The sequence below is a fragment of the Scophthalmus maximus genome, chromosome 19, assembly GCF_022379125.1.
Source record: "Scophthalmus maximus strain ysfricsl-2021 chromosome 19, ASM2237912v1, whole genome shotgun sequence".
NCBI lineage: Eukaryota > Metazoa > Chordata > Actinopteri > Pleuronectiformes > Scophthalmidae > Scophthalmus > Scophthalmus maximus.
In genome coordinates, this window is record NC_061533.1 from 7,630,137 (window position 1) to 7,658,017 (window position 27,881).

At 41.7% G+C, this 27,881-nt stretch overlaps 3 protein-coding genes across 6 annotated transcripts; 1 reads left to right on the forward strand and 2 right to left on the reverse strand.

The window, feature by feature from the left end:
* The first annotated feature begins 468 nt into the window (after positions 1-468).
* Positions 469-2,312, forward strand: cldn5a (claudin 5a). The gene has a single exon (XM_035639891.2). The coding sequence runs from the start codon at positions 755-757 to the stop codon at positions 1,400-1,402; it is 648 nt and encodes a 215-aa protein (XP_035495784.1). The 5' UTR covers positions 469-754; the 3' UTR covers positions 1,403-2,312.
* An 8,862-nt stretch (positions 2,313-11,174) lies between these two features.
* cdc45 (CDC45 cell division cycle 45 homolog (S. cerevisiae)) lies at positions 11,175-17,479 on the reverse strand. 2 transcript variants are annotated; one of them, XM_035641036.2, is made up of 19 exons: positions 17,306-17,479; positions 16,192-16,251; positions 15,714-15,806; positions 15,474-15,611; positions 15,155-15,304; positions 14,990-15,048; positions 14,848-14,896; positions 14,656-14,717; positions 14,499-14,549; positions 14,220-14,339; positions 13,943-14,074; positions 13,727-13,825; positions 13,455-13,610; positions 13,006-13,144; positions 12,829-12,912; positions 12,612-12,730; positions 12,424-12,500; positions 11,471-11,540; positions 11,175-11,375 (listed from the first exon to the last, which is right to left on the reverse strand). In XM_035641036.2, exons 1-18 carry the CDS (start codon positions 17,354-17,356, stop codon positions 11,476-11,478), a joined length of 1,704 nt encoding a protein of 567 aa, XP_035496929.2. In that variant the 5' UTR covers positions 17,357-17,479; the 3' UTR covers positions 11,175-11,375; positions 11,471-11,475. The 2 variants fall into 2 exon arrangements, with proteins under 2 accessions (XP_035496929.2, XP_035496928.2); XM_035641035.2 differs by having other exon boundaries at positions 11,175-11,540.
* Positions 17,480-18,644: 1,165 nt separating this feature from the next.
* On the reverse strand, positions 18,645-26,762 carry plpp5 (phospholipid phosphatase 5). 3 transcript variants are annotated; one of them, XM_035640524.2, is made up of 9 exons: positions 26,604-26,732; positions 26,408-26,482; positions 24,576-24,743; positions 24,374-24,482; positions 23,494-23,584; positions 23,334-23,397; positions 23,114-23,238; positions 22,660-22,830; positions 18,645-22,005 (listed from the first exon to the last, which is right to left on the reverse strand). In XM_035640524.2, the coding sequence occupies exons 3-9, from the start codon at positions 24,644-24,646 to the stop codon at positions 21,836-21,838; spliced, it is 801 nt and encodes a 266-aa protein (XP_035496417.1). In that variant the 5' UTR covers positions 24,647-24,743; positions 26,408-26,482; positions 26,604-26,732; the 3' UTR covers positions 18,645-21,835. The 3 variants fall into 3 exon arrangements, with proteins under 3 accessions (XP_035496417.1, XP_035496416.1, XP_035496415.1); XM_035640523.2 differs by lacking the exon at positions 26,408-26,482 and having other exon boundaries at positions 26,629-26,762; XM_035640522.2 differs by lacking the exon at positions 26,408-26,482 and having other exon boundaries at positions 26,604-26,739.
* Positions 26,763-27,881: the final 1,119 nt, after the last annotated feature.

Sequence of the window (27,881 nt, forward strand, 5' to 3'; positions counted from 1 at the left end):
TCTCTGTAGGACCTTCCCTTACACTCAAAATTCAAAATGTGTAATCCTCAAATGTGTAATCGTGGTATCAGAGTCAGAAAGACAGACGATCGGGATCTGTTTAGAATTAGTAAAACGTGCTTCAACCAAAATAGATTTGTGGTTTTCTTTCGTCCTTGCTGACATTCTTTGTCAGTCAATTAAGAGCCAGTCATACTTGTCACAATGAGTGTGAAATGACAATATATACCGCAGACAAGTGGCATTAAACTCAATGTCTGAAAAATCAATAACAACCACCCTGACTCACCAAAACCACAACAATTCAGCTGCGACATACCATTAAAACACCCCCCGCGTTCTGCTCCCCCTCTCGTATATAACTGTTCAAACGCACAATGCGCTCTGGACCGCTTTATTCAGGCTCACAACTTCCCCGCGTTTCCATTGGTCCCCTGAGGATGCGGCGACAGCTGATTGGAGAAAAGTTTCTCTTCCAGTCCACACACACACACACACCCAACCCCAGAGATATTCGTGATTCGGTGCTACTGTGACTCCAGTTGTTTTCACATCCCCTCACTAACAAAGAGACTCCGCCGACTCCTACATCTCCGAGTGGTGTGATGCACAACTAAGGATTGACGCTGCACTTGTACATCAAGGACGACGAACGAATAAATAAAGAGCACCAACACACCTGGCTTTTCAAGAAGGAATCGGGCGAGAGTTTTGAAAGGTTTCAGGCAGACTTCACTGAACGTTAAGAGCGAAAATGGTGTCGGCTGGACTGGAGATCATGGGACTTTCGATGTGCGCAATTGGCTCTCTGCTGGTGATGGTTGCGTGCGGACTGCCCATGTGGAAGGTGACGGCTTTCATCGAGGCCAACATCGTGGTGGCTCAGACGATCTGGGACGGCTTGTGGATGACTTGCGTGGTGCAGAGCACGGGCCAAATGCAGTGCAAGGTGCACGACTCCGTCCTCTCGCTGAGCCACGACCTGCAGGCGGCCAGGGCGCTCACCATCATCTCCTCGGTGATGGGCGTGCTGGGGCTCATGGTGGTGATCGCCGGGGCGCAGTGCACCAACTGCATTCGCACCGAGTACGTCAAAGCCCGTGTGGTGAACGCCGGAGGGGTCATCTATATCATCAGCGGTCTGTTCGTGCTGGTGCCCCTCTGCTGGATGGCCAACAGCATCATATCGGACTTTTACAATCCACAGGTGCCCGCATCCAAGAAGAGGGAGATCGGCGCTGCGCTGTACATCGGCTGGGCGGCCACGGCGCTGCTGCTGATCGGAGGAGCGCTGCTGTGCTGCTCCTGTCCCTCCAGCGGGAACTCGGGATACGCAGCCAAATACGCACCGACGAAGAGAGCCACTCCGAACGGGGACTATGACAAGAGGAATTATGTGTAGCTGTGTGGCTCGTGGCAGGCTGTGCGTAAAAGTGACCTGCAGCTTTTTTTTTTTTTTTTTTTGGGGGGGGGGGGGGGGGGGGGGGGGTTTGACGGACGTTTTCTTTGCACCTACATTTTTAAAAATCAGAAATCTGAACTTTGAAAATCAATGGCAGCACCTCTGATGTTTTACCTTCAATGCGCTCGGACCGCAACTTCACATCCTTTTTGTATCTACAGGAGATTAAAGAAAAGACAATGAACCACAAGAGGTAGCTCGCGACAAAAAGGAGTATCTTTGTTAGGTACCTGCTTTTGTAAGTCTTCGAAATTATTAGTATTTTGAATTGTTTACTTTTGTAACTACAAAGTTGTTGTTTTTTCCAGAGGAACACTTGCCATCAAATATATATATACACACACACACACACACACACTGTTCGTTATGCCTTGGTGTGCATTGTCAGCACAAACGTGTAGGCTACTGTAACTGAGAATAATTGCACTCTCACGCCGACATGTTGAGGACTCCAACAGTGTCCAGTAGCACAAAAAAAAAGAAGATGAGGAAAAAGCACGGTGAAGCCCTCCAACATCTCGGACAGGTCTCTGTATGGTTCTGAAGCTGGTGGCGGTCAGTTCGAGGTCTATTTTTGGACCTGTAGATTCTGGAAAGCCTGGGAGCCATGGGCATCAATATGAAATGTTACAGAGTCCTTTTACTCGGCCACACTGAGAACCTGCAATGTTGTTGTTTTTTTCTTCCCATCATTGTCACTGCAGGAAGTCTTTTCTTTTCACAATGTCAAGGAATAAACGTATTTCTGTTGGTTTGTTGACGCATTGATGTACCGATTCATTATTCACGTGTATGAAGATGCAATATCGTTTCATTTTCATGAAGATTAAACCGAATATATTGACTGAAATCTTTAGTTAAAGTGTGTTCTTAAACAAAAACAGCCAAGCAAGTGAGTTGCAAATGGTCTGCGGGGGCAGGGGTGCCCTCCGCGGCTGTGCGTAATGCATACCGTTCCCACCGCCAATCCATATACCCCCACGGCGGGAGAAAGTATTTTGGTTGGCCATAGAAATCCAGATGACAATGCCCATTCAGCTAGAGTGGGGCTCTGCTGTTCAACTCACAATACTCCACAGCCCCCCACCCACCCACCTGCCCCTTTCAGACCACCCCCACCCTCCTCGTCCGCGGTCAATGAAAGGCGTTCAAATTAGAGCTGCACGGAGAAGCTGCTGGAATCGTCTCCCCTCAAGTGACTCTCCTCTCACCAACCCATCTCCCTCCATCAGGACTGTACATGACTAAAGATTACACGTCTTCACTCTGCAGCAAGGAGGGAGTCACATTTACTCACACACTGGGCATGTAACGTTTCAGTATTATAATAAAGATCTAATTATTATAATAATAATAAAGAAACAGTTTACCTATTCACAATATTAAAAAAGTCCCTAAAAAGATATTTCCTTCCAAGAGAAACAGCCCTCTTGTTTTAAACTGTGACTGGATTAGAGCTTATCCATACTTGTTTTGCTGGTGGTTTAAGAATCTTAGCAGGTCATATGCCCTCTTAAAAGATGAAAATATGGCCATGTAAGTCTGCAGGCAGTCACCAAGGCTGATCTTATATTCACCAGGGAACATTCTCTAGACCCAAAACAAGAAGCTCTATTCCTATTTGCTATAATATTTTGCATTTGACTTGAGCTGCCGCACATTGAACATGATATTCAAATTATGATATGAGACTCTGAAATTGTTGCCAAATCTCTGAAATTTTGGTTGACGTAATATTATGGATCAGTCCTATAGTTTGACAAAATTCAGGCTCCATTCCCTTTTCCTGGAGCTTTGAACAATATCTCATGGTTTTCATTGGTGACCATGTTTGTTCAGTTGTCATGGATATGGATCTGTTGTGTCCGCAGCTGTTGTGATTTCATCCATAGCACTTTTTGGACTCTTTGTCTCTTGGCCTTGTCAAGCATGAAAAATCATTTTTGGCAATAGAGATGGTAGTTTTATACAATAATCTCTATCCCAACTAAAAGCATTTTTTCAAATGAACTGTGACCCCGTGAGGATAATGAAGGGATTTTGACGAAAGGTCAGAAGAAAACTAGTGAGTGTAACAAAAACATTAATCAACAATACTATTAGTAAATACGATATTTCATTAAAAATAAAAAATAAATATTTTTTTAAGATCACTGGTTCCTCCATCTCAAAAACAAACTGAACAAAAACAGGTAATAAATATGTTGTTGAATTAAAAAAGGCTCAGTAATTTCTTAAAACAGCTGGATATTATTTAGAAAATGTTACTTGAACAATAGTGGGCTATAAGATACATTTATTTTGTGGACTATTTTCAGCAGAGGATCAATACACATTTAGTGTTTGGCACCAACAGGGTGGCTGGCTGGTAGGTTTTCTTGAACAACAATGGAAATCTATGGCACAGCAGAATAAGCTATATACACAGACGATACTTGTTAGCTGGATTGATTCATTGTTCATTTGAGTCTTTTCAAGATATTGGTTGAAAATTCGGCATATCTAGAATATCACCAGACTGTATTGTCTCACACTTGCAGTTGAGTTGCCTACAGTAGTCAAACCCACTCAGGGCTTTCTATGGGTTTTTCTACACAAAGACGCTCCCTGCAAGGTCCAGTCTGGTCCGCCTCAGCGAGATGTTTTTGTTGGATTGTTAGTTCCACTCCTCTAGTCACCGCACAGAGGGTGACGAAGCGCAGGGTGTGTGTGGGGGGGATTGTGCGAGCGAGGGGTTAAGTGAGTGTGTGTGTGTGTGTGTGTGAGAGAGAGAGAGTGTAGAGAGAGTGGTTTGAGGCGGTTGGGTGGGGTGAGGTTGCGGGGGGTGCACCTTTAAAAAGGCCCTCATTCCAATGAGGAAGGAGGCAAACAGGGCCAGCGACGTCACTCAATGGGCGCTCACCATGGTAACCAGCCAGAACCTGCAGTTGCCTGGTGACGGGACCCTATAATGTGGTGGTATGGATGAGCCTAATAAAAGGGCTGGCCAGCAGACATTCCTGCAAACATGGACACACACACACACGCACACACTACTGCTGTACACAACTATGTACAGCAGTCTGGAAGATGAAGGAGGGATTTAATCAAAGCCCGTAATGGTCACTGCAAAAAGAGCTGTGACAGCAGAAACACGAATGTGTCATTGTATCTCCTTTTAAGAGCAAATGTTAAGTGACACCATAAATGCTGCACTTTTGGGAACAAAAGCTCCACAGTGAGCCTGAAACACAAACGTAAACAAAGGAGTAGCCGATATCACAGTAATGTCTGGAAACAGGTGACGTAACGCACAGAGCCCCATTCTGACCCCTAAACTTGACCTCCCTGAGCCTGGCGGAGTGACAGCCACATGGTTAAGGTCATGTCAGATCTCGGTCAGGCTGTGCACCAATTTCAGATTGGTGCAGCCCCCAGTGGGAGTCGTGCTTTTTTGTTTTTTTTGAGGAGGTTGGGGCCGGGCTGAGGGAGTTGTTTCTCATGACATGAACTTTGAACTGTGAAGCTGGCCCTCAGGTCAGGCAAGAGGAAAGTCACTTCCCTTGACCGACCGGGCATGATCTCATCGAAGCAGAATTCCCTCCATTTGATAGGGGTCGTGACTCTCAACCCCTGAGCTCCTTACACTTGTAAAGAACTGGTTAAACAGTCTGCGAATGGAAAATATGCATTAGTAATATGTTTAACATCAAAATTTAACACATCATACAAATTAATGCATAAACAATAGCCATCAAACAATATGATGCTATATCTCTCATTTTTCTGCAGAGCAAGCACTTGAACTATGAAGTATTTACCTCTTGATTCTTGTACTTTTACTGAAGTAGAATTTTGAATGCAGGACTGTAATGGAGTATTTTTTTACACCGTTGTATTAGCACATTTATTTCGGTGAAAGATACAAATACTTCTTCCACCAGATGATTCATGAAACGAAAGAGACTTAATTAGTATTTTTACTGATTCACTCGGATGTACAACGGAGTCAGCAGGTGCATACAGTCTGCAGACGTCCCAGCTGGATGGCTTACTCACAGATAGCTAAGCCAAGAGTCAGCAGGTGGTTAAAAGTGGAGGAACAAACGTGGCTTTGTATGCAGAGTTAAAGACCCCGTGAGCCATTTGTTTGAGAAACAATGCGTGAGCCTGAGTGGTTAGAGATGGAGATCAGGGGGGGGGGGGGGGAAATCATGTTCTTTTCTCCTGTACGTGCGCAAAGTTTACGGCTTGGTGACTCGCAAGTTTTTGTTGCAGCCCAGTAGCTTGACCAGGCATCCTGTGCAGCGGACAGCAGAACAGGAAACAGGAAGGAACACGGAGGGTGTGGAGGAGGAGGAGGAGGGTGCAGTGTATGTGTGTGTGTGTGTATGTCAGGAGATATTGGGGAGCCAGGTGGTTGGGTTGAACCACTCCAAAAATATACACACCTACCAATACAAGGGAGTTCATATCTGTACACATACACAGCAACTGCTTAACTTCTGTCATTTGTTTAGTCATATTTATCGTAGCGATCGGCTTGATCCACCCTTTACAAAAAAGGAAATGCTTCATCACAATGGTGATGTAACAGTTAACCGTTCCTTTATGGATCTTTAAAAAAAAAATTCTATCTGAAGCTTAATAAACCATGAGAACAAATGGGATTTTTGAAAAAATGCATTCTCACAGAGTTGAGACTAGGACTGTGAAAACTCTATTCTTTTGTCACGGTCAAGATCCTGTAGAATGATGACGCTGGTTTTCCAGTGATCTGATTGGTCAGTAGTTGGGCCATTGACGGTTTTTGATAAAGTTACCATGGTGATTTGCCCCGGGAAGAAGAGATCCAGCTTCATAGGACTGAAGAACGAAGTGAGATAACTGCAAATCCTGCTTCGTAGCACCGGCATCTGCTTTGCATCTAAACATGAGCATTGATAGGAAAAGTGAGAAAACATACATTCACCATTGAAGGCAGAAAAACAAGTGGATGTGTAAATTAGCTTTTTGTGTCCACAACAAGTTTTCCACTGCTCCACTTTTAAAGCTACCTCAAGACTGTAAACAAAATAGTTAGGTGTCATGGGGAATATTGCTTTTTAATGCAAGGTCACTAATATTGTTGGAGGCTCACACCTGACGCAAGAACAGGGAGTTGTGAGGTTGTAACCTTAAGCGTAACCTAACATAAAATATTTATAAGAAGTCCTGCCAAAAATCCAATAACACTTTAACAAAACTATGCAATATTTTAGTAATTGACATGCAAGATGAGATAAGATAGCAACAAATGTACAACAACATATGATGTGTTTTCTTAAAAGCGTGATTAACAGAGTGCCCAGTGACGGCTCTATCTGAGAATACAAGACAGAGAGAAGAAGTTTCAACAGGGGAGTCTGAACTCCTCTCATGCCTGAGTGAGATCGTGCTTCCTTACAGCACATTCATTAGAAATATCATTGGAAATACTACAAATAAAAGCATGTATTGACTCACGCACACGCACACACACAGGTAAGGCAGACCAGACACCGGGATGAATGACAGCCCTCTGCTGAGATGGAGGGGCGGCGTGGCAACCTGAGGAATGTCTGGAGGAGATCAAGAGACATTTCTGATTTGGCATGGTGAGCGAAATGTGTATGCAGTGTCAGTCTCTTTCTTCAACACGAGACAATGGGGGAAAAAAACAAAAACTTCTCGAACATGGAGGTTTGCAGCTGTGAGCGAACCACACCAGCATTTATGCAATCAGGCCAAGGGTTTGTGATATAGGTGGTGCTGCTTTTAGCTTTGGCCTCCAGTGGTAATGTGGAGGACTCCCGTATTAACATAGGATAAAGCAATCAGTGGCTGAGTAAAGAAACAGGCCGTCACACACACACACACACACACACACACACACACACACACACACACACACACACACACACACACACACACACACACACACACACACACACACACACACACACACACACACACACACACACACACACACACACACACACACACACACACACACACACACACACACACACACACACACACACACACACACACACACACACACACAATCAGGATGGTGTATTGTTTCCACACTAATTGCATCTCGCAGGAAAGGTGCTTGTTATTCTCAGGGCTGTTGGCAAACAAACAATAATCAAAAATAAAAACAAACCAATGTTAAAGAGGTTTGTTCTTTCTCTTCCTGAGCTCTTCTCTCTCTCTCTCTCTGTCATTGTGTATTTGTATCCAGTGCATTTGAAAGCATAGTCCATGATGTTGTCCTGAGAGAGTCCTGCCTGACTGAGCCACCTACTGTACCCACAATAGATGAGAAAGTAAGGACTCCCTCTTCGTTTTCTTTAATGTTGTGTGTGTGTGTAATCATTTGATTGGGACTCAGACTCGGCTTAACACCACTCGCATCAGTCAGTATCAAATCCGTGCAATTTTGTTTTGCAGGAATACTAATCTCTTTTGCTTGAAAGCACTTGAAAACAATGAAAGAGAAGAGACTGATTCTGGGAATAACACCCCAACTGTGAGAGGGCTCGAGGGGTCAAAGGTCACAGGGGTCAGGGATCATTAAGGGCATCTGCGGTCTGACAGGCTGATATGAAGCATGACAGAAAATAAAGACATGAAGCGCTTCTGATTTTCTTGTTTTTTGATGATTGGGGGTTTGAGAGAAAGTTTGTGTGAAATGTTTCTGTGGTTGATCATGTAATGTTCTTGTGCTTGTGCTTGTGCTTGCGTGTGTGTCCGCTTTGGTGTGTGTGATCATCCTTACACAGCATGACGGGGAGACGGGCAGTAGGCAGAAGCAGTCAGCTGTGGTTCTTTGTCTCTGGCTGTCCAATATAACTAATCCTGTGAGGATTCTGAGGTTTTTAGAGACAAGAGAGGCAAGACGGAGAAAAACAATCGTCAGAGAAGGATGCAAAAAAGAGGGACATGGACTGATGTGGCGTAATACTTCACAGAAAAAATCACAGCAAGACCTCCCTTTGTGACAAACATGAAGGGAGGCTCGACAGCATGAGGAGCTTTCAAATCCTCAAGATAGATGTTGTAAGTACACAGGGAAACAACAACCAGCGACTACAGAAAGTTGCTGCTGGCATTAAATTAAAAGTTGGGATCACCAGAATCATGAAGGACTTCACTGACAAATAAATCACCAGTAAGGCCAACGTGTCAGCTGATTTTAGCTTTTCACAGTTACACTGGTATTGGTGTCAGCTGATGAATGAGATATTGGAGAAAAGAAATGTCAAAGATACAGTAATTTCCTGAAATCACAACATAAAGTATGTAATATATAAATAAACACAGGAATAATTACCTGTAGAGTAAAACCAAAACATTAGAATCAGATTAAGAGGCACAATAATAATCAAAAGGTAAAAGCAAAGGTGAAACTCTGATAAGAGAGGGATAGATAATATAAAATGTTTTTTGATTTGGGATTTGAACAGTCCAACAGAATCCAGCTGGTGGATGTGAGGTGGCAGAGTGTCATAAGTGGCTGAAGGCTCTGGCACCTGTGTCTAATATCTATATTATCTATAATATAAAAAATATATATTATGTGGGAATTTTTCCATGCTGCATCACAGAATTCAAATAGAACCACATCACCTGCTCCATCCCCACCAACATCTCCTACAGCTATAGAACAATAAGAAGCTTTCCTCTGTTGAGGCGTCACGACTGTTTTTGTGTAAAGCCCATGATCCTGCCTTTTGGGGCATGTTTCCCCCAGAGTGTGTGTGTGTGTGTGTGTTGCATGGCACATTCCTCAGATGCAGAGCACTGGAAAGGGCAGTGGCCCCACTTCACCAGAGGTGCAAGAGGGGGGATGGAGAGGAGAGTGATCGATGGCTGAGGGGGAAAAGGCCAGATGATGATGATGATGATGATGATGGGCCGAACAGGTTGATCTGTCACTCACTGGAACATTAACACACCGTCTGATGTCAACACTGTATTTGCTATGAAAAGGAGATTTCAAAGTCACTAACACACAAACTTGCTCAGCTCAATGACCTCGGCGCGGTCTGCTGCGACCGAGCAGCTCAGCTAACTTCAGATGGGGATCGCTGTGTCTGGCATCACTTGATCAGTTCACTGACATTACTTGTTCTACAGACATTTATCATGTAAATAACGTCTCCATGTTTTTATCACCAAAGTTAAACAAAAAAGTACAAGAGCACTCAGAGAGCACAGACCTCTGCCAAAGGTGTAGAATCCGTCAAAAAAAATTCCATTTCTGGATCCCTTCCCAAATGTTATCACCTGTTACTATGCCCGAGACCTTTGCTCATTTTTTTTAGTAATTCTGCGGAGGGTTCATTTAGGGTTCGTTGGTGGCAAAACATCTACAATATTAAACAATCACAATTACAGAGAACTGTTCAGGAAATTCCTTCACATTTTCCAAATCATTTGTACAGTCCTGTCCGCTGTTCTGATGTCGCCATTTTGATATTGTATAGATTTTTTCCCCCCTCCAGTTGTTCTTCTGGTAGACTCGTGACATGTGGCAATTTTTTTCCATTAAGATATTTTTTTAAAAACAATTACTGGCCTTGCTCCTTTTGTCGGCGGTGCCACCCCCCCAGACCATCACCAGCACCCGCTCCCTGCAAGAAACCACATTTGGCTGCAGAGAAAACGTACATATGGGCCAATAAACCTTTAAAAGAGCTCAGAAAACATGTACTTTTAACAGCGTCAATTCCATGACAACTGGACAATTATCCAATTATAATCAAAGCTCCAGAAGACCTATTAAATTGAGAGAAAACTTCAGCTGAGACAACAGACATGAAGACAAAAAGAGGTCAAACGGGGGAAAAACCGCGAGGCTGCTGAAGATGCATTTGTTCTCTGCCCTGTTGATGATATACCTTCTATGGATTTCTGTATTCCTGCATGTGCAGGATTATTTCTGCTGAATAACGTCACTCTGCTGTGACGGTGAACAGTTTCATTATCGTTCTCAATTGTTCTCAGATAGTTGACCCTAGAGGAAGCAGAATACATACTTGGCACATTTACACACAGTTAGGTGATGATGACGCACGCACGACCTCTCAATTGACGATAAAAAAACAAAAAAACTGTTGCGTTAACATCCCCCTGCTACAGCACGAAGCAAATCATGGCACGTTCCAATCCCAACTGCTCCCACTGAGTCCAGACTTTCCTGTAAAAAAAAAGACCAAGACAAACACCCTTCACTCCGAAGGTCGTGTTCTCATCCTGATCCAGGAGTGATAAGGATCTCAATCACCCCTCAGGGACCAGCAGCCCCCTCCTCTCCAGCCGGCAGCAAATCACCACCAGAAGGCCTGGCCTGCATTTCCCTAAGTGGGCCAGGGTCGCAGCCATCACCTTTGTCCCAGATGAGCTCAGGAGATGATGCTCTGTTCATTAAACCCCAAGATGAAATATGTATACAAGTAAATATTCTCATAATTTAGTCCATCTTTCCTTTGACTAGTACCAAGTTAACTTGTTCCCAGTTCTACTGGGAAATAGTGGACCTGTAATAATATAATAATAACATAAAATATAGTAAAAACAATGTTATATCGACCTAAAAACTGAAAGTTGAAAGTTTTTTTTTTTTACAGGTTCCACATCTCAAATAAACGAATCTCCGGAATAAATAAATTATTCCGTCAATCAACGCCTTCAAGTCATTCAATATGATTCATTAAACTTTATTAAAATGCAATGTGGTGCGACTTACAAGCACAGACATGAATAAAACACAGGAATTTAAAAGCAAAAATATGACTTTTACACATTTAAAAAAAACTTGACTGTACAATTTACACACAAACTGATTAGAACCTTTAAAAACAAAACAAACACAAACACGGATAAAGTTCTCGTCGTGGTGACCCTGTACACGTCCAAAGAGACCAATTAATTTCAGTCACGTCTGACACATGAGACTCAAATCAAGAATTTGTATTCAATCTCACAACTCCTGCTCACGTTTCTCACGACAGGAGGGTGATGAGTGCGTCCAGGAACTTGCTTCTGTCCTCTGTCTTCAGTTCGATTACTGCACAGAGTAAAAAATCACAATGTTGAAGAATGTGCACAATCCTGGGAAGATCATGTTGTCATTGGGAGTATTTTATGCCAACAATCTTTTTTTTCAGACCCAGAGAAAAATGGCGGTTTTGAATAAATGTGTAGAAATTCTCAAATCTTATTCAATGCATGAAGAATGACTGATCTGCTGAAATGCACATAATGCTCAGTCACACATCATGCTGCTGGATGAATAAAAGCTGGACTGTTAATGACACAAATACAAGGCTGCCACCTAGTGTCCACAGAAGAGACTGACATCTCTGTAAAAACAGCAGGACATTCTTCTGCAGTGTCTGACAAATTACATTTACAACCTTTTCAGACTTATTTATGTCACATTTTGTCTGCCCTTTCCTAAACATATTTATAAAGTATAGATAATTAACATGACCTAGACCCTGCAAAAAAAAAAAGATTATATATAAATAGATTATCTAACAAATCAGTTCATTCAAGTTTTTGCGAAAACTTTCTCAACATGAACTGATGAACTTCCATCCTACTGTACCAGTCAGTCATCCTATTAATCTAATCGGTAACTATTTTAATAATCAATCATTTGAATCATCAAAAGCCAAACTTGATCTGATGCTTAATTTGGTCGCACACTATTGTAAACTGAATCTTAGAGTTTGCGACTCGGAATAAGAAATTGTGTGAGAAAACTATTTATTTACATTCAACAGACAAAAACAATTGATCGATTGGTTATGAAAATAATCCATAAAGGAGTGAGCGCAAACGTTGTCATGACAATCTCACTTTTAAATTAAAAACTTATAACATCTCCGGACACCTTCGAGACCCCGTAAGACACAGAAGAGTCAGTAAATGATGCCGTTACTTACTTGACGTGTCGAAGTGGTCATGGAGAGTTCGGGAGCTGGTGCTCTCTGCTGCTTTCTCGAATGCTCGTCCAAAGAAACTTTTCGAAAGCACAGAGAAAAAAAACAAGGGGTTGAGGAAATGGGGGAATATTTTCTATTTGCAATACAAGACAAAGGGAAGTCAAGGCAAGATGAAACTATACTATTACTTCTTCTTGTCAGACGTCTCCGACTCTGGTGGGATTCCCACGACAATGACCGTTCCCTTCTCCACATCCCTGGGAGCAGCCATGATGAGGGGAAGCAGTTTGCAGCGTTTGTTCCTCGTCTAAACATCCGGCACACCATGAGCGAAAGGGTGAACAGGCAGCAATAACAGCATTATTCATATTCGCAATAAGTTTTGAGTGCAATCGAGGAACTTACAGAATGGACGAAAGCCCTCAGGAGGTATTTGCAGAGCAAAGTCAAGGCCATGGGCTTAGAGAAGAGCTTCACATCGGGAGTTCCCTACAGATGACACAACAGGAGGAGATTGTTCAACTGAGCAAGACATCTGGTTACAAACAGCCAGACACGTGTCAGTCTATCAGACACTCGTACCTCCATGAGGTAGCAGTAGAGGAAGGGTCCCTGTGACAGGATGAGGTTGGTGCAGATGCAGCTGGCTACAGTCTGCTGGACAGCGATCAGCTTCCTCTTAGCCAGGTCAATGCCAGAATGTAGACGATCAAGGTTACTTCTGCACAGAGAAAGAAAGAGACCAAACGTATATATTAGAAAAAAATAACTCTGAGCCTTATAATACTATAATACTAGCTTAGTCCTGGTCTTCAACATTTTTGAAGAAACATGCAGAGCATCAAGTTTTAACGGCAACGAACTAACTAAAACTTTGTGACGACAACAATCAAAATTTGTGCAAGATGGGTCAAATAAAATCTAAATATATATGCGAGCAGAGACACATCATCCGCTTGTGTCAATTTCATGCGTTTTGAAAATGCAGCTCTGTACAGAATGAAAAGGCCTTCAGTTTTTTTTCCACGCACCTGGAAAGGGAGTCGAGAGCATTGATGAAATTGTCGCCGTCGTCCTTCTCAGCGCTCTCCAGCAGAGCAGCACAAGCGTGTACCATGTCGTTGGCGAGGAAACGGTTCTTATAGCCAAAGTGGACACCGAACGTCTGGATACGGATATCCTTCATACTGATGAAGAGGATACAAAGACAAATCATTTCAGGTTTTCTACCCCCCCAAAAAAGTGGATTTGTGTGAAACCCATAAAGGAAACTGAATGAATGCATGTATTTCTAGATCCATACCCATATTTATTAGAAGACTCTTCAATGACTTCCCTCAGGTTCTCTTTGATTGACATGTCCATGGAATGGAATTTCTGCCGCACTTGTTTTAGGGGCAGCCTGTTACAAGCAACATCAATTAGGTATAAGCAAAAGTATAACAAAAAAAACCTTTTTCACATCACAGGCTGAGCTCAATTTCCACTCAGTTAGAAGCAAGGATTTCTTGGCACGTACCCCATGTCAGCAAGGAACTCCTGGAGTTTCTTCTGTCCATTTAACGTCCAAAGCTTGAAGTTGCACGACGTGTAAGATGAATTACAAATGCTCTCATACAGAGACCAGTGCTGATAGAGGCTTAGACGTAAGCTGAAGCAGCAGTTAAAGGAAAACACATTATTTTTCAAAACAACCCCCCCCAAAAAATGTTTGGATCATTGATTTCTGCAATGGGGGGAAAAAAGCTGTTTTGTAGATCCCAACAGTGATGACATGTCAAACAAAATAAGGATACTCGTATTCAAAGGAAATCCTCATGCAGTCAATGGAAAGCGAGTTCTCCTCGTCCTCATTTCGGTGGTTATGCCGGGAGACGTGTCTCTGCATCGTGGCGATGTCCGTTACGTACTTCATACTTAAATATGAACAAGGCAGAACAGATTAATTCAGTGTGGGTAAACGACTTGATTTGAACACAGTAAATACATCTTGTAACAACAATAAACAAAAAACAGATGAATGACTGAGTTAACTCCTCAGGATTAAGTTCTGAAAAACTGACGACATTACTTACTGTGTGATTTTATCGTGAACCCACTGGTCTGTCAGTCCAATAACGGCCCACCTGCAAAATGAGGAATCTACATCTTAAAGTCTGTACAGTTCACGGTGCATTTCCACAATGTTCATATCATTTTTAAAAAAAGGAAACTGTTTATTTAACAGCTTACCAGAGCATGTCCTTGGTGTCTTTAGTCAATACCCACGCAAGCTCAAAAAACATCATGGCCGCCTGACAAAAGACATGTATGAAAGAATTTGTATCATATATGTGAAACAAAAGTCAACTGGCAGGTATAGTGAAAACTCAAACGTGAATGTAGACAAAGGACATTTTTGAATTTTAAAAACTGCCTACTCACAGATGTCCCATGATATTCATACTGCTCATAGTCGAACAAGATTTCCCTCCTGAGAAATAAGATAAACATTAGTGTCAGGTTGAAATATATTATATATATTTATAATGTAATAGAGTCCCTACAGCTCCTTAAAACACGTCACCTTCGTGCCTCCCACTCCCTCTTTGCTCGCTGTCTTTCAATTCTCCTCTCCACCGCCCCCTGCAGCGACATGATCACAAACATCGATGAGACAACAGTTACAGTCAAAAGTCCACACAGCTTTGATTCAGTTCAGTAAAGTTTGCCAATTCTGTTCGACACGCACTTCATCGAATCTCCTCCGTTTGCCCGACGGCTCTGAGCCTTCATCGCTCTCATTTCCAGAGTCGCCCCCTTCTTCGTCGTCTTCATCTCGGAAAATATCATCGTACGAGGGCACGCCAAGGTCGTCATCCTGTTTGATCAGTAGCTTTATCTGCGGAGGAGACAACGGGGGTTTGTACTATGGTAAAATCCAGATGTAATATTTTGGTATTGCACACAAACTTCAAACAAGAGAAAGCATTTAACCAAGAGGCAAACAAATATATATATATTTTTTAAATGCAGCAGATTCAAACTGTTCTTCCTTAATTATCCATCACCTGCGAGTCATTGTAGACGTTGACCACATCTACAGGCCGGTGAGTGTCACAGATGAAGAAGACGGAGTCATCATCCGGCTGCAGCATCTCAAGGAGGTCAACATTTGCCCCACAGTTGATGAGGACAAAGTATCGGAACTACGACACGACACAGTGCACAATACCACATTTAGTTCAGAAATGAATTTACGCTTCTGTCACATATATTCATGTGTGAACTGAGGTCGGATTTGACCAAACCTGCTCTTTGTGTTCAAGGAAGGCCGTGCCAAGGTCCTGCCAGCCCGTCACTGGCACAAGTGTGTACTGGACCTGGTCACAGTGGAACAGTGACTGGAAGAGAACCAAAAAGATTCAGCAATTATCAAAACATGTTATAGACAAATCTGTGTAATAATAAATATTTTCTCAGAATATAAAATCAGCATCCATTCATTTGGGATGTTTATTAACGAGATGTGAATTTGACATCCCAGTAAGGCAGCATGGTTCCATGTTAACAAGCATCAACAGACCCTCCTCAGAGTTCTGAACCTCCATTAGGAGACACTTGTCAGTTAATGTAGGACCATTTGAGCTCTAGAATAAGATACAGTATTCTCGGTCCACAGGGTGATGCCGATTATAAAAAGGTAAGTCAACAAAATACAGATTTTAAGTTGCACACACAAGTAAAAAGGGAGCTCATGTGTGTCGACAGCCGTTTGCGTTCTCTCACCTGTAGAATCTTACAGGCACAGAGAGCGTCGATGTCTGATGCCACCAGGAGAGCGACTCTCTGAAAGTACATTAACACATTTTAAGTTACCTTATCAACTACATACTGTTAGACGCTGTCATTAAAGCCTTTACACAGTTAAAATAAAATGTTTTTTAAAAAATGGAGATTTCATTGTTTTTTCTACACCTAGATCACATCTGAGCAGGTCTAGCATTAAAAAAGGAAGAAAAACCCTAACACTTAAGATTTGTTCAATCTAAACCCCACATTATCCAGGATAAGCCAAATACTCCTGTTTGGAATAAAACAGGAGCAAAATACAGACCACCAAACACCAGACCAGGTCCAGATCAAAACCACTGTTACACTTGTCAGAAGTGGACTGGATTGTCCCGGACAAGCTCAAGAATCTTTAGAACTGTTTCAGATTTGTGAAAGAGATGATATTTGTGGAAATACCTAAAAAGGCGGAGGTTTCACTGTTTTTACTTTTCAAAAAAAAAAATGAAAAAGTCAAAATAAATCTTTGACTAGTTTGATTTATTGAAATGTTAATTTCGAATATGCAAATAAAATTAAAACAGAAAACAATAAATAATAATAATGAATCAAATTGATCGTACCATTGCAGGCGGACAAAAATAATAAACAAAATACACATACAAAAATAATTCTAAACAAAAAGAACCAACCATGACATTAATTCAATCGATTTACATATTCGAAAAGGAGTGGGAAGAAGTATAACTTATTTAATCCCACCCCTCCTCCATAATAAGTAGTCGACTTGTCCGAGATAATATAGTCCGGATTAGACAAGTCCTGGTTTTCGGCCAGGGCCTGGTCCGATGTGGTCCGATGAGGTCCGATGTGGTCCAGAACTGATTAAAGCAGTGGAATCGCTCTGCCTTTCGTTCGTACATCAAATAAAGTTTTCACAACATTGAGAGTGTGTTTCAAACGGCGTTAAAGCTTCAACTACAACGTCCAATACTCGTTCACAACAGTAAGAGGAGCGGAAAACGGAAACCGGTCGTTGTAGACTAAAGCTTCCTTTAACACAAACACGGACGCGGTGGCTGAAATAACGATACACTTTGCTCAAACTCACCTGGTTGGCAACGACTTCGTAAAACTCCTTTCGTATGTCCGTGACGAACATGTTAAAAGCGTTTCACGAAGGGACAAACCCGATAAGATGACGCGAAAGTGGCATGAACAGCGACGGGTTTGTTGTCAGGGGTCGGGAGCGCTTTCTGCTGCCGAAATGTGGCGCCAAATCGGCACGTCACATCCAACCAATCAGTGCGGTTCAAAGTGATGTACGTCACACGTTCGCAAGTCACGCCATCACGCTGAGTAAAACGGAAGTCCGAAATGGTTGCACGTCACGTGACTCGTGTAGACTTCAGATAGTTCCCGGAAGTTCTTGGCGCGCAATTCGAATCCAATATTCAAAGCGACAGAACTGCGATTTTTGGTAATTAGTTGTCATTTATTGAATCGATTTACAGTATAGCAGACCGACATGCCTATGTAGTAAGTCTATGTAGTTAGTCAATATGTTTAAAAAAAAGTTTAATTCATAATTTAATGCACATGTTGATTTGATTCGCCAGCCTATCGCAGGGCCACAAACAGAGACAATCAACCATCCAGGCCCTGGTTGGTTTGAACCGGGATTAGAACCCAGAACCTTCTTGCTGTGATGTGACAGCGATATCCACTTTGATATAGTTTAGGTAAAATTTTGGTTTTTTTGACGACGTGATGAGGCGCTCATATTCTACAATTACACATAAAAATTGTCTTTACTGATTCTAATAAGTTCATCTTTGGACTCAGTATCTCTAAATACTGCCGCTTTCAGGTAAAGCACAATGCAATTTAAAATCATGAGAATATTAATTAAAATCAATAATAAATGGTATTAAAGGTTGAAATTTAAATTGAAATGCAATTGTATTTTTCCAGAAGAGTTGCATCCCTGGCAATGTGCAGAGGTCAATTACAAGAATTAAAATCAGAAAATGTACACATTTTTTGGTGGCTGAGTTTGCATTAGCGATATCACAACTGTAACATTCCTTCAACACTATCAGGATTCGATGCTTCAATATTTTTCTATTTATTGAAGGTTTGCACAAGAATAAGGGACGTAAGAATGATTATTTTGGTCTCAGGTTTGGTAATCCGTATTGTTAAAATCTAAACAAGGAAAGCACTTCCATAATATCCTTATTAAAAAAATGATGTGCACCATAAATGAAAAGATTGCAGCTTTAAACTAGAAAATGCATTTTTTCTATTTCATGATACTAATACATTTCTAAAAAACGTTTTCTTTGCAGAATCGTGTCATTTATTGACCACTTTTCAATGTATCCTTTAATATTGTCCAAACAGGTGCCTGTAATCAACAGAAAATGAGCAACGGACATAGTTTGATGTAAGATTATTTGGAAACATCATTTAGTGTCATCAAAAGATCCATTTAAAGCATCACAACATGTACAGTCAGTGATCAGCCTGAGTGGCAAATTATTGATCAAATTATTACAGGCGATAACATAAATGACAAAAACAGGCAAGTGTTCATATAATTCCTTGTCGTGACAGTAGATCAATAGAAACAGATGGGAATAAGGGGATTTTGGATGGAATTGAAGATATATTGCTACTTAGCTGTGAAACATGCAGGAAATATTTATTTTGGTCTGAAAGGTCCTCCAGAAATGTGCCCACAATAAATATGGTCCCTACTTTCATGAAATAACGGTATCACATTCAAGATAAACAAATATTCAAAATTCAAGTACACTCCCACATGCCTCAAAATTAAATACACCTACACATGTACATCATCTCATGAATACCTGTAAGAATAACAAGTAAATTAGGAAATTATATGTCTCAAAGGTCTTTAAAAAGCGAGTTTTTTTCCTTATCTGTTACATGCAGTTATACACTCATTCATTGACAGAGAGCCATAAAGTAATGTAGTAAACAAAGGCACAAATTCATGTTTTTTTCTGCCAAGTTTGGTCTGAAACCACCGTGATCCAGCCACTTGAAGCTTTATTCACAGCGACGAGCAAAAAGTGCTTTGACCCCTGCAAAACTTTGGCTGGTTTCACAAGCGAAATCAAAAACACGATGAATAAAACATTAAAGTAAAAGATGAACCTTCGACTCCCATGTAAAGCAATTTTACAATTAGGCCTATACACAAACCTCAAGGATAAAACAGAGAGATCACAAATGAATACAAATTTAAAAAATGAAAAAAATTCAAACGATTTAAAAGAAACTTGATGGAAATACATATTCACATGCTTGTGGATTGAAAACCTGACCAGCAAGAGCACTGGGAGGCTAGCACCATCACCTGGAGAGGTCACAGTCCGACCCCACCCAGGTTCATCAGGCAGATCTGGTCCCACCATGATGCCAGAAACCAAACCCTGTACATTTCATCTCTCCACCTCTGGAGAACTTTCTCACATTACACATGACCTACAGTCAGCCTGAGACCAACATTCATCTCAAAGAAGTTTTGCAGTCACATGAACTTGCGATGAAATTAGAAGATATGCTGTGCAGTGTAAGATCAATCGTGTTTGTCCAAAATAATTAAATCATAAGTCATTGCAAAAACAAAGAGAAGTTGAGTGGAACTGCTACATTTGTGGTTTTATAATCAGAACTTGGCTTATAAAAGCCTTTTCCAGATGCCATTAAAAAAAATTATAATCTGTGAATATTAACACTTAAAATATACCCGAGGAAGACAGAGATTTAAAGCAGAAGAGAAAAACATTAAAAGTTATCTTCGTTGAACGTGCCTGCAAATGTATTGAGGTGGTTACTTTCAGATAGGGGTGAGCGATGTGACAATACATAGTGTGATACTAAAATGAATTTTTCCCACACCCAGAGATCTGAGCAAAAATTGTGGTATATGTGTCTTTAAGGGATACATTTGCCTTATTGTCAATAAAGCTCATAAAAAGACCCCAAATGCCTTTGCAATTGAACCCAGCCTATTCCTCTGTGGAATAGACCATCATTGTTATCCCTAAAAAAGTTTGGAAATTATTTTTGCTTTCATTTCATATTTTTCCATTAGGAGTGAATATTTTAGGCGAAGTGCCACAGACAGCATAGAAAAGTCAAAGTGTTTTGAGATGGACAAACGCAACACTGCGTCACTGGTCAAATCCTGGGATTAGCTGACAATAAGAAATCTCATCCCACATCAACACAACTTTCTTCCCCTTGTTTCCTTCTAGATAATCAAGTATTACAAGGGGGAAAATAAAGGTCCACTTATTTTGCAACTTTTACGTGCATCTCAGGCTTCAGCAGAAAATGCAGCAGGCTCGTGTGCTGTCATGGAACGTTAAGCGTGAACATTTGGTCAAGTGATAACAGGCGGTCAATATCCTTAAGAGGTGGGTGTGTGACCTGGCGAGTTCTGGTTCGATTCCCCAAACCCGCAGGATGAATCCCTGTGTGCCTGCCCCTCCCTTATTACCAACACAGAAGTGACCCTTGAGCAAGGCCTTTGACGCCCAAATGATGGGCCTGTGCCGTGCATGTACTGGGGGTTCATGCAGAGGAGGAGCCCGGCTCTTAGTGAGGACAGAACTAAAAAAAGTTTTGGTCTTGGGCATCAGATGGCCTCCTGATGCCTGAGACCAAAGGAGGCTTTTCTGGCCATCCACGGACTCAAGGTCAATGACTGTGTCCCCCTTCCTGGTCTGGTGTTTACAGAGCGCCGCTTACGGTGTTCATTCAGTCTCTTGCTGAGCCGTTTCACTTTAAGGTCGCGTGATGACACCTGAGCCAGCTCCAACACCATATGATGTTTTCAGACATGAACCCCTGAAAAAAAATGCCCAGTCAACTGGTTCCATGCATTCCCCCGGAGCCTTTCCTTTCACGTGTCAAACGCAGCGGGAGATTATCAAGAGTCAGACGCGTTCATAATAACAAGAACTTTTCTGAAACTATTCTGTGACGTCTGGGGTGGAGCATGCAGGAGGCAGGACATGATAAGTTACAAGTTTACAAAACAATCACAAAAGAGTGACCCTACATGAGAAACTGTGTCACAGCAACCGAGCCACAGCTGGATGGGCAGTGGAACGTTAGTGCAGTGGTTGCGTAAGTTCACTTCGCTCATCTGTTGCGAGTAAAGTTGTGTGATCCATAGGCACAATACACAGGGTGTGTGTACGGGGCTGAGCCATATGGAAAACTTCGTCATGACAACCAGAACACCCCCAGTATCAAAACATCCAATAAGTAATGACATCATTATAGGGTTCGGAAAGGCCCCCTATCAGGTTGTCAGAGTAGTTCATGTCCATCACATTGGGGCTGTTCAAAGGGAGTTGACATTTAACACAAGTGTTTCAGGAACCACCCGAGAGAAAAGAGTTTGTACATTTTAGTTTAGAAAACAAACCGTGTGTCGTCTTTACAAAAAGAAAAATTACCATTATACATAATCAATGAACAATAATGATTAATTTACTCCCAGTCCGAAGGGTGCTAAAACCAGAGTTAGATTGGTAACCATGGAACCCGATACAGAGCACACCTGTCGAGAGTGTTTTCTCCAGTTACAGCTGTTTTACAGGGGCAGGATGTAGTTGCAGTTGGCCAGCTTGCGCTCCTGTGCGGCGGGAACACTCTCTCTATGACGCAGAGGTCTGTGGCAGTCGGGGTCCCGGAGTGGAGGGTAGTGCTGTCTGTAGCACAGCCAGGCGAAAATGAGGCCCAACAGAGAACCCACCAACACATCTGAACGACGGAGAGAGAAGATAAAGAGACACAGTGATGAGTTGGATTCCACAGATTCACAATTTTTTAAAATTACATTCAAGGGGTTTTAGATTCCCAGTGATCACAAGCTGTTGTTTTTCCAGTGATTACCTCAACAAGCAACTATTTAAGCTTTAAACAAAGAATAATCATTTATATAGCACTTTTCTTAACAATGTTAAAAAGTAACAAAGGAAGAATTAAATAAATAACTCTTAAATGGTCATGTACGACTGCAGCTTCAACATAGACACATTTTTTGTAGTATGGTATTTTTTTCCAAGACTGTTTAGTAGAAAACCATACGCAGAGTCTGGCAGGTCAGTCGGGTGACACTTATGCACTTTGCTTTTAAACAGTAACTCCAGAAAAGAAATCTCTGCTCTGTCTCTTTTATCATTGGTGTTTCTTGTTTTTATTAGTATTTTCTGCAACTAAGCAACCGGCTACAGCACAGACAATCTGCTTCCTGTTTACACTGGCACGCACATGCCCAGTGTTTCGTGAATGGTCACGTGACATGTGTTTTCAGGCGTGTTGTGTCGTGAGATGACTTCTAATACGTAGCTAAAATGCGACGGAGGTGGTTTTCATTTTAAAACACAGCTGTATGGATGTCACCTAAGCTCTGACCTTGCCAGTGGTGTTTGTAGTCGCATGTTCTGGAGAGGGCAATCACCGTCGCAACGAGCAAAGGGGTGAGGAAGGCACACAGGCGCCACGCTCTGCCTTGGCCCACCGCGTTGAAGCAGCGCAGCTTTCCTGCGACGTACATTGCAGTGAAACCCAAACCTGCAAAGGCAACTGGGAGCAGAAAGAAAAGAAGAGAGTGGCGATCAGAGCCAGAGGAAGATTTATACAGAATCAAAGATGACACGAAGGGGAGATACTTTTTAGAGTAATGTGTGATGCTCTTTCTTAGACAATATACTAAGATCCAAGAGGCTAAAATACACTTCTATACATATATTTTTAGATGTGTGAGAGGCCCTGTGCCCTCCTTTTACATTAGTGTGCTTTCCTTGGTCCCTGCTGATGAGCATGTACCAGCTACAGAGATCTAATCGCACATAGGAACCTCTCTTACAGGAAGAATGCCCGCTGGGAAAGCTCTTCCTGCCCTCCATGACGACATCTGGGTCACCGGTGCAGTGCAGCTCCAGGTTCATCTGACCGTCTGGGAAACAGCGGTAGAAGAAGTCTGGTCTTGGCCTGAGACAGAAGAAGAGACAGCGGGAGAATGGAGGCTTTCATCCACTGTAACACGGGCAAACATCATGACGTGCTACGTTAGGCGCAGAGCTAACCTGCCAACAGCGAGTTTGATGACATTGGTAAAAACTCCATTCAGCACCAGAGTCAGAGTCACAGCTGGATGACAGAGAGGAAATGTTCAACTCAAAAAGCCAGTTGACATTTTTTATTATGAAAAAAACAAAAACTCATATACAGCTGTCAGGTTCTCACCCAGCGAAGCTTCTTTCAGATCTCCTCGCTCAGACTTCTTCATGAAGGTGAAAACCAGGATCACAATCAGTGGAGTGAAAACTGCCACACTCTGATGAAGACAAAAAACAGAAGAGCATAACAACACTCATCTATTTAAAGAACCCACTGATTCAGAATTAAAACCTATAATATTCACAAACAGTCAAGAAAAAAAGGATTTAAAAAAATAGATACTGTCGTTCTAGTGCACCATGTGACCTGTATACTAACAGTATTGCATGAATTCTCACAAGGTAACGTTGTCACAAATCAAAAAGATCAGCACACATGCTTGATGGATAAATTAATAAAATGATTTCCCCTGAAGATGGAGTGCAATAGGTTTTTTTCCTGTGACTTCTGGGATGTTTTGTGTGTTTGTTTTCACTTCAGACTGGGCTTCAGAGAGATGCTGAAAAGCAGAGCTGCAGGAATGGACAGTCTGAGGAAACTGATGTGTTTTCTGAATATTAGAGCATGTAAACCTTTTCAAGTAACAACCCAAATTAACATTATGAGCCTGAATATGAGCATAATATGTTTCCTAAAGGGATTCTTATGGAATATCTACTTTCAAATTTGCATAAAACCAGTCTGACCAGGGCTTGTGCCAGCATTTGTTCATGTTTTACATTTTTTTTGCATCTTTGAGAAGAAGACTTTAGAACTAATTTCAATTGTCATGTGCCTGCCAATACATTTTAAAACCTGTATTGACACCAGCGGCTTTGTAGAGGGTTGGAAAGTAATGCAAATGATGATATGATTTGGATAATTGTTAGAGGGTGAGATGAGAGGGTAACAAAAGGGATTTATCTGGTTCCAGTTTAATCCACTAACATGTAGATGTGTTACTCACAAACATGAGAGAGGTGGGAACGTGGTCTCTCTCCACACGATGGAATTTATACAGCCACATCTCCTCTGCCTGGATCTCGCGGTAGAAAGGAGGAAGCTGCTCCGTCACACTGAGAGTGGCAGTGAACAGTCATGTCAGGTTCAGATAATGGATCCACAAAGCAGTTATGACAAGATAAGTTTCAAATAAAGGACATACTTACAGGAACACCACTAACAACGCCATGCGGATGGAAACCTCCGAAAGCAAACCACGAAGAAGCCTCTCCTTCATTTTGTTTCTCGGAGTGGACTTCAGTCAACAGCAAACATCATCACTCCACCTTCTTTGAAGTTGACTGGGACTGAAGAAGAACGTGGTCACCAGGGGCCTGTCATACGAAGCAAGTTAAAGATACCCAAGTCAGGATATGTTTTCGGTTGTATGGATTGACTTAACCAAACACTGACCATCCTGGATCACCTGTACTACGAAGCTCGATATCAACTCTCTCAGTCACCCCTGTGTTTTCCTGTCTGGTGACGAGCACGTTCATGTGAAAGAGGCAGAGTCGGTAATTACAAGCGACATCATCAGAACCATAAATAAGGAAACGCTGATACGTGCAGGTCGATTTGGTTTAAGCGGCATGTAAAACCGACATTTCAAAGAGTGAAATGAAAATAATACTATCCAACAACTAAAATTACTAAAAACACTTACACCCTTGAAAAAAATCCGACCCCAAATCCTATAATTATGGAAGTTATCTTACATTAGGCCTTTTCCTTCTTCTATTGGGAAAATGCTTAATGTAAGATAACGTCCAAAGTCGTAGGTTTCGGTATAGATTTTTTTCACAGGTGAGTGTTTATGAGGAAGCATATCTCAGAGACATTTGGTGATTATTGATCGTTGCTTTAGCACATTAACTGACGTTAAGCGTTTGGGCTGTTGACAGGCTGTGATCTCTTATCTGGAATAAGTTCAGCATAAGTATCCATGATGATTTACGCCAGTAAGAAGAGAACCAGCTTCGTAGGACGGAAAAACCCAGCGTTAAAGCTTAAGTTACCTCGATAACCGCAAACCCTGCTTCGACGCACAGGCCCCCGGTTTAGTTTGCAGCGGCATCGGTTTGATTCGGTTAAAATTCGGAGCATAGCAATGTGTCATTTGACTCATAATGAGGAGATTATTGCTGATTTGCTGCAGCATTTAGTGGGCGTGCGAGTGGAAAAACAGTAACTAAAATTAGATTATATCTAACTTCTTTCCATTATTTAGCTGCTTAATATAATAAAAGATAGTTTTTTTCCCCACATTTTAGGCTTATGCTCGAATCGAAACAATCAAAGCGCCCCTCGTCAATCTACACGATAAAGAGAAAACACATTTCCTAAAGTTTAACAAGATTACTTTGAAAAAGAAAAAAGGAAATATCACATAATTGACATAAAAAATGATAAAAATTCAGAACCTTTGCTCTAAGACCTGAAACATTAGGCCAGGAGCCTCCCACCTTGACAGGAGTGTGTATCTGTGGTCAATTCATCGAAAGACACACACACACACACACACACACACACACACACACACACACACACACACACACACACACACACACACACACACACAGGTCTATACACAGTGTGTAAGGCCTAAGGAAATGCCTGCAGAGCTCGGGGCCAGGGTGGTTTTTAATGAGGTACACACCCTCAGTCTTCAGACATATGAGTTTGCATCATCAACTGTCTGTTGCCGTGCAGCTGCACTTAAACCCCTTAGGTCTCACTTGACTCCAAGAAGAAACCCATCACATGAAGGAGCCTCTCTCGACCGTCATTATACCGCCACCACCTCTTTGTCCCGAGCATCTTTGGAGGTGTTGGTGAAGAAGATGATCAGGATATTCCAGCCTGTCCTGTCTGAAGACCTCACATGCAGTGTACAAGGCCAACGTGCAGCACCTGTGCTCTCCACTTCCTGCTCATACATTGCTCTTAATGCTGTTAGTTAACTAACAATGCATGTGTTTGTTTTTGTAATGATTACCCGGACTAGATGCTGCAGCCCGTCATCCTCATTCGGCAGCACGCACACAACAGGAGCTCACATCAAGTCCCTGTGCTGCCGGAACAAGGTGTTAGCGGACTCAGCTAAGCTAGCTGGCAACATCTGTCAAACAATGCATCTGTCCCATTTCCGCCTGGTCAAACAGAATTTTTCTTTCCCCCGCCCCCCCACTAACCTTGGCAATGGTTTGTTTTCTTTACCTCTTCATCCTCATAAATTGAACACGCACCGGGGCTCGACGAGGAGGAAGTCGCTCATTTGGTTAATTGAGAGATGCCACGGAGGAGTCGGGCTCCGTGTGAAGCTAACGGCTAGCATCGCAACTACCGATTTGGGGATTTTCAAAATAAAAGCATGTCGCTAAATGGGGAGGGGGCTGGGTGTTATTTGCTTGCTTCCTCACTTGTTCTGGAGATTTCGAAGGTTTTCCTTGATACTATATTTTCTTTCCGAATATGATCATACAGAAAATTCAACAAAACAGTAAAATAGACTTGAACTAAATTCTACAAATGTTTATTCCCTCTTACAATTTATCAGTTGTATTTGTTCTTCTGTCGTTTTGATTTTGATCGTATCATGTGAAAATGTTCACAACATAGCATGTGTATAAGGTTTACACACTGTTTATAGTTGAGACACAATGTGATTTACTAGTTTGGTAACAAATATCTAGAATGTTGCTGAATACAAATCAGTTATAACTGCCATATTTTCAGCATTATCAGTTTCATATACAGTTTGTACTTAGTACACAGTTATTTATAATATTTAACTATATGAGTTATAGATTTAGCTTTCTGCTTGACGATAAAGGCATCAAAAAAACATGCATTTTTATTGTGTGATATGATTAAACATTTTAACTCTTCTTTGGTCAAACTTGTATTTAAGATATTTTACAAAATCTATCCAAAAGCTCCAATAAATTCACACATGCCCACACCACCAATTCATCACGTGCCATGTGGCACTTTTTTGTTATTATTCCAAAAGCACAGGAGTTTATTGAAATTGAAATATTAAAATTATATTTAAAATTTGAGAGATTGAGTATTTGGGGCTTTGTTGTGTTTCATAAACCGGAAATGATCATCCCGATCATTTTGTCTGCCTTGACGAGTGGATGCAAGAGGCCACGTCACTTTAGAGAGCGCCATCTAGAGGTTAGAAAAAAAAGTATTCAAAGAACATTTTAAAGGAAACAGATGCATGTGAACTCTCTTCTCCAGTTCCTCTAATGTCACAAATCGTTGTAGCTTTAATTTGATTTAATAATGTCCTGAGACGGTTAGACAGTATTAGTACTTTACAGTAAACTAAATATCTTTCGTGTGTGGAAAAAGCAAAACATCATCTTGGAGTTTTGGGAAACACGATCAACATTTTTCACCATTTTATTACATTTTTTGGACCAAACAACTATCGATTGATTGAGAATATAATCGACAAA

Bases quoted from the DNA above. Each gene is read 5' to 3' on its own strand.
- plpp5 (XM_035640523.2), bottom strand. From the start codon at position 24,646: ATGAAGGAGAGGCTTCTTCGTGGTTTGCTTTCGGAGGTTTCCATCCGC. The intron at 23,585-24,373 runs GTGAGTAACACA...TGTCTTCATCAG, and splicing joins TTCCCACCTCTCTCATGTTT to AGTGTGGCAGTTTTCACTCC. The intron at 22,006-22,659 runs GTCAGAGCTTAG...TCCGTCGTTCAG, and splicing joins CTACAAACACCACTGGCAAG to ATGTGTTGGTGGGTTCTCTG.
- cldn5a (XM_035639891.2), top strand. From the start codon at position 755: ATGGTGTCGGCTGGACTGGAGATCATGGGACTTTCGATGTGCGCAATT.
- cdc45 (XM_035641036.2), bottom strand. From the start codon at position 17,356: ATGTTCGTCACGGACATACGAAAGGAGTTTTACGAAGTCGTTGCCAAC. The intron at 14,340-14,498 runs GTAAGTAATGTC...TTCATATTTAAG, and splicing joins GTTCACGATAAAATCACACA to TATGAAGTACGTAACGGACA. The intron at 13,611-13,726 runs GTATGGATCTAG...CCTCTTCATCAG, and splicing joins GAGTCTTCTAATAAATATGG to TATGAAGGATATCCGTATCC.